This window comes from Sinocyclocheilus rhinocerous, unplaced genomic scaffold (assembly GCF_001515625.1).
Source record: "Sinocyclocheilus rhinocerous isolate Xijiao unplaced genomic scaffold, SAMN03320098_v1.1 scaffold1253, whole genome shotgun sequence".
In the NCBI taxonomy this organism is placed as follows: domain Eukaryota; kingdom Metazoa; phylum Chordata; class Actinopteri; order Cypriniformes; family Cyprinidae; genus Sinocyclocheilus; species Sinocyclocheilus rhinocerous.
The window spans coordinates 220201-226606 of record NW_015642062.1 but is presented as its reverse complement, the minus strand read 5'-3'; the positions used below and the strand labels follow the sequence as shown (position 1 = coordinate 226606).

The 6406-nt window shown below is 41.8% G+C and overlaps 1 protein-coding gene across 1 annotated transcript; it reads right to left on the bottom strand.

The window, feature by feature from the left end:
• Nucleotides 1–539: 539 nt before the first annotated feature.
• On the bottom strand, nt 540–3325 carry LOC107755622 (frizzled-1-like). Its single transcript, XM_016572513.1, has one exon. The coding sequence runs from the start codon at nt 3090–3092 to the stop codon at nt 1467–1469; it is 1626 nt and encodes a 541-aa protein (XP_016427999.1). The 5' UTR covers nt 3093–3325; the 3' UTR covers nt 540–1466.
• Between the last annotated feature and the right edge of the window lie 3081 nt (nt 3326–6406).

Sequence of the window (6406 nt, the reverse complement as noted above, 5' to 3'; positions counted from 1 at the left end):
TGAATTTGAATGTATACATGTAAACACATGAAAATATTTTCAGAACATATACTGTACTGTATGTGCGTGTATTTACTATACATAATAAAAGAACCTACATATATATTATGTACACAAAAACATTTATTTTGGATGTGATTAATAGCGATTAATTATTTGACAGCGCTAATAAAAATCAATAAAATTATATGAAAAACAACTGCAATATCGATCAAGAGGCCTGCTGGTAGATTTTGGAAATGATACACAGGACAAGCAGATGTGATTATTGCTGCTGATCATCTCAAAAGGGCCAAATATCGGCCGATATATCGATTCACCTCTACACATGCACTCTTAAAAATAAAGGTGCTTCACGATGCCATAGAAGAAGCTTTTTGTCTAAATGGTTCCATAAAAAACATCTGAAGAACCTTTCTGTTCCACAAAAGCTTCTTTGTGGTGAAAGAAGGTTCTTCAGATTATAAAAAGCTAAGAAAGAGATGTTCTTTGACTGAATGCTTCTTTGTGGAACCAAAAATGGTTCTTCTATGGCATCGCTGTGAACAACCTTTTGAAGCAGCTTTATTTTTAAGAGTGTATGCATCAGAAAGTCTACATCCTGATTTTCACATCATGGATTAGTTACGATACCCAACACAGACATTACACTATTTGAGAAGTGCATTGCAAACACCGTCCATCCTGTTCTAGCTGTATGTTTAGAGGTACTTCTGTGCAAAAGAGCCGAAGGAGAACACAAACCCTTCAGAAACATCACCAAAGTTCATTACAGACTGAAGAAAAACATGTATACATTTCTTTGAGTTAAACACAAGTGCAGGCCTGACCCCAATGCTGCTCCGAACTGAAAAAGGCACTTAACTTTACATCTTAAAACAGCCTGAGATTGCTGCTGTCCAAGCCCAGGACAGGCCAGGAGACCAGCAAACCGGCTACGGCTGGGTTAAACACATCTCAACCATGGGTACTTGCAGTTTTTGTTCTAGCTCCTAGTCTCAGCCTCCATAAAACATTCAAGTCCTATAATTCATCTGATCTCATTCCCAAAGCTTTAATTTAAAGCTCAATTCTTCCCATGATATGCAGCCTTAAGTGCTGGGTGCACAATTCACACACATTATTATTGTTATTTCTGCATTATTTGCATGTAAAAAGTTTGAATATTTGCCCGTGGAAATACTGATGCCGATAAAAAAAAGACACAGTTTTACATACAGGCATAAAAAACAGATCCCCACCCGGAATAATCCAAGAGAAAAGGCATAAATAATCTCCAAAACGATATGGTTTGTCCAAAAAAAAAACGTTCCTTTGATTAAACAAAGAACATCCAAGTGTGATTTAAATACAAAGATATACTTACAAAAAAAAAAAAATCACAATGTTTATGTACAACGCAAAGGGCGTCCTTTAAACAGTTGTTTTCTCCATCAGAAAAAGTGAGTAATAAAAAAGCAGTTAAATCACACTGTTGTTTCTCCTTGTTTGCTGTTCGCCAGTCTCGTGTAGAACTTCCTCCACGAGTTAAGAGTCTTTCCAGACCATATCCAGAATCCAGACGTGATGCCCACGATCAGGGTCATCAGGTACTTGATCATGAACACCGTGAAATCCGGGTTCATCTGCGGGTTGTGCACGGGGCACGGCACCGCGTACGTCTTGCACGTTTGAGCGCTCCACGTCTGTTCCCACTGATCCCGAAAGGCCTGTTCGTAGAAGTAACACGCTATCACGATGGTGGCTGGAACCGTGTAGAGGACGCTGAAGATGCCAATGCGCACCATCAGCTTCTCCAGCTTCTCCGTTTTGGTGCCGTCGTGCTTCATAATGGTCCTGATGCGGAACAGAGACACGAAGCCCGCCAGGAGGAACGAGGTACCGATGAACAGATAGACGAACAGCGGCGCCAGGACGAATCCGCGCAACGCGTCCACGCTGTTGATGCCCACATAGCAAACGCCGCTGAGCACATCTCCATCCACTTGACCCACGGCGAGGATGGTGATGGTCTTGATGGCCGGCACTGCCCACGCTGCTAAATGGAAATATTGCGAATTCGCTTCAATAGCCTCATGACCCCATTTCATCCCGGCCGAGAGGAACCAAGTTAGCGCTAGAATGACCCACCAGATAGAACTGGCCATGCTGAAGAAGTACAGCATCATGAACAGAATGGTGCAACCTTCCTTTTTGGTGCCTTGCACCACTGTCCTAAACTCATTATCGAACTGCTCATTGCAAACCACTTTGTCCTCCAGCAGAAATCCGGCGATGTAAGCGATGGACACCATCGTATAACACCCGGAAAGGAATATAATGGGTCTTTCCGGGTAACTAAAGCGCTTCATGTCCACTAAATAAGTCAAGACGGTGAATAAAGTAGACGCGCAACACAAAACCGACCAGATCCCGATCCAAATGCGCGCAAACTTCTGCTCTTCCTCGCTGAAGTACATCACCCCGTGGAGTTTCTTGGGTTCGCACGGCGCGCCGCAGTTTTCCTCGCCCAGAAAGCGGTAGTTTAGGTACGGCGGTACTTTAAGCGAAGTTGGGCATCTAAAGCGCCCCTTGCTGGGATGCTCGGGTGTAGCTTGGGTCACATCTGGAGTCGGGTTGACCGGTGCGCTCCGCTCAGACGTGTTCTGCCCCACGCACAGCTCTCCGCCGTGAACCGGGAACGACTCGCAGGCGAGACTCTCTGGCCACTGGAAACCGAATTTATTCATAAGCGCCTCGCAGCCTTGGCGCGCACGCTCGCACAGCGAACGGCACGGCGGCAGCGCCTGCTCCAGCACCGTGCAAACCGGCGCGTACATGGAGCACAGGAAGAACTTGAGGTCCGGCGAGCATTGCACTTTAACGAGCGGGTAGAACTGGTGCACCTCCAGCCCCGCGTCCTCCTGGTTCGTGTGGCCGAGGAGGTTGGGCATGATGGTCTCGTTGTACGCGATGTCCGTGCACAGAGGGATGGCGATGGGCTGGCAGAAGCCGTGCTCCGGAACTGACATGCCGCGCTCTCCGTACTGCGCGCTCGCTTCCAGTATTCCAAAGGCGAGCAGGAAGAGCGCGGACGCACCGTGCGCGGCCATAATTTCCTTCTGCGGTTTGTCTCCTCACAGCCAGCTCGCCAGCCAGCGCTAGTCTTCCTCTCCAACTCCTTTTGTAGATTTGTCCTGTCAAATCGGTGCACGGAAACTTTTGGGAAAGTGCAGCGGCGCACCGGATCTCCGAAACGCGTGAAGAAAACCACACAAGCGTCTGAGAGGCGAATGAAGAGTCGCGCTGTGTCGTGTCAGAGTTTCTGTGAGCTGTTCAAACATGTTTCCAGGCGCCCTGCTGTCTGCCGTTCATAAGCGAAACGCGGGCGGGGCTTCACGGGCAGATGGCTCGCGTTAGGGAGCGTCGGGATTTCGTTCGCCTGCAGTTCGTTTTGCGTTCTTTTAACGTTTGCACTTTTCAGTTTATAGAGTTGTTGAGTGGAACGCATTATATCTGCTGACTTTAGAGATCAGAACAAAAAGGAAAAGAGAAGACACTGGGTGTCGGGATTTCTTTTGCATTCTTTAAACGTTGACAACTTATCAAATCTGCTATCATACCCATCTAGTTCAGCACAATAAATAATGACAGCATGCATGAGAAGTCAATGAAAAAAATCTGCTTGCCATACAAGAAAACAGAGACGGCCCCTAACATGCAGCCCTGACTGCTGTCCTCCTATTGGTTACTGTGAGTGTCTGTAGGAGAAATGAGAGGAACATGATTTGCTCTGACAGGAGAATGTAAAATCAGCCTTCACTAAAGAGTCTGGATACTGGCTGAATACAAAACTACTTCTGCCTGAGTAAAGATTTCATTCTGCCATTTTCCATTTGGTCTTATTGTGTAATATTTTTTGATTAACAAACATGAAATGTGCTACCAGTTCAGCCGCTCATACTATTGGAGAGTAAATAACACAATATATAGCATTTTAAATGTGTACGAGCTAAATCATTTCAGACAGGACTTGTGAACTTTTCATTTAATTTCTTTTAAGTTTGGTTCACTTAAAGTGAAAATGACCAGGTGAAATGGTGAATCCAGAAAAGCTGAGATGCTCAGACAAGATCTGAATAATCCTGGGATAGACTGGACTGGCCAAACCAGAAAGAGATGACGTGTAAAACATGCACGGAAACTCACTGATAATGTGTCATGCAGGGAATTTGACTATTTACCATCACGTAAACTGAAATCACCCAGATTTGTTGCTTTTAGACTCTTAAAAATAAAGGTTGCAAAAGTTTTTTTTGTTTTTTTTTTGCAGCGATTCCACAATTTTTGGTCCCTCAAAGAACACTTTCAGTGAACAGTTCTTAAAAGGACATCTTCTCTTGTGAAGGACATTTTAATAATCTAAAGAACCCTTTTCCTTTATAAAAAGACCCTTTTGTGCAATGGAAAGATTCCACTGATTTTAGAAGTTCTTCATGAAACCATCAATGCCACTAAAAAAAACGTTATTTTTAAGAGTGTGCAAAATTCATTACTTTTAATCTCAGTTCGTGAATATAGTTAAATATTAGTCACATGCTATTGCCAATATTCAAATCATCGATCGTGAAAACAGTGGTTGGTTTGAAGCATTAATAAACTTTATTTCAGGGTAAAACAACAATAAACTACATTTACAGAAGGACATTACATCTTCCATAATAACATCACATACAGGATTCTAACAAATAATGCAATCCCTACTTTAATATAGTCTAAGTTTCGTTCGTTATAAAGTGGCCAGTTACACGTCTAGGTTCCAGAAACGCTCTCAAAAGTCTGCATTATTTCAGTGCATCTTACAAAAAAGAAAAACAGATATAGGCAAGTGAAGCGAAAACACAGATTCAGTGTTCAGCACAGCGGATGCATGTTCAAACTCCACGCGTTTCCCAACGAGAATATACGGATATGAATCAGTCGGAGGGGCGTTCGTGAGCCTGAACGCTGAATATATACTGTATATACAGCCTAGTATTTAACAAAGATTACAAAAAGATTAAATATTCACAGATGAATTGAGAATAACATGGTATTGACAGCACATTCCAAAGCAGAGCAAACCAGGAATCTAAAGCTGTTCCCTTTTCATGGTAGATTTACATTTATATATCGATTTATTAACTATAGAAGCCCCTTTCTGCCACCGAATAAAAAAATGTTAAAAAAGTAATCGTGACTTTTTTCTCGCAGTTTAATTTTTTTTCTGAGAATTGTGATATAAACTCGCAATTGCGAGAAAAAAGTCAGAATTGTGAGATAAAACCGTCAGTTTTGAGAAATAAAGTCATAATTGTGAGATATAAACTCGCAATTGTTTTTTCTCGGAATTGCATGAAACTCACAATTGCATGTTATAAAGTCAGAATTGCGGAAAAAAGTCAGAATTTGGAGATTTAAACTCGAAAATCTGAGAAATAAAGTTATAAATTGATATATACTCGCAATTCTGACTTTTTTTTCTCAGAATTGCAAGATACAAAATCGCAACTGCAAGTTATAAATTAGAAATTGCGAGATATAAACTTAATTGTAAGAATAGCTTTTTTCCTTCAGAATTGGACTTGATAACTCGCAATTGCGTCAGAATTGTGAGAAAAAAATTGTGAGATATAAACTTGTAATTGTGTGTTATAAAGTCTGAGGGAAAAGAGACTATTTTCTTACAATTTAGTTTATATCTTGCAATTCTGAGAAAAAAAGTCAGAATTGGCAGATGTAAGATTGCAATTGCAAAAAAAAAAAAAAAAGTCAGAATTGTGAGATAAAAAGTCGCAATTACCTTGTTTTATTTTTTATTCAGTGGCGGAAACAGGCTTCCATAAATAATCAACTTTGAAGCAAGCGCCAATGATTATGCAAACATGATGTCTCTTCTTTTGTGTGTGTTCGTAGTCGTCACAGTGCTAAATGTGCAACAATCGTGTTATTACTTTACTCCATTCCTTTTTCTTGCAAAAAAGGAGACTCTGCACACCTTAAAGGGGTTAATAATGTTCTTTTTAGCAACATCATATGACCCCTTTAAAGTGGCGATGAAATACAGCATGTCGCATGTAAAGCTGCGACCAACACAAAGGCAGGAGGAGCTCTTACATGTGTCAAGCACGTCGCATGGAAATAATTGGGCTGCTAATACTGGCTGGAGTCCTTTAATGCCGCAGCAGGTTTGGAGGCATTAATGCGGCTCCGTCACGCTGCGTTTCCACAGAATTGCAGCTCTCTTTATAGTCGCAACGTTTAAAAAGTGTAAATATGTAAGTATAAAATGGTTAGTTGAATAAAGGCCACGTTCACACTGCAGATTGATACGGGTGTCACTCCTCTTCACCAACATTGCAAAATAATCCTTTTCTTTCTCAGTATT

What these genes read in the sequence shown, in the direction of transcription:
- LOC107755622 (XM_016572513.1), bottom strand. Translation starts at nt 3,092, where the DNA reads ATGGCCGCGCACGGTGCGTCCGCGCTCTTCCTGCTCGCCTTTGGAATA.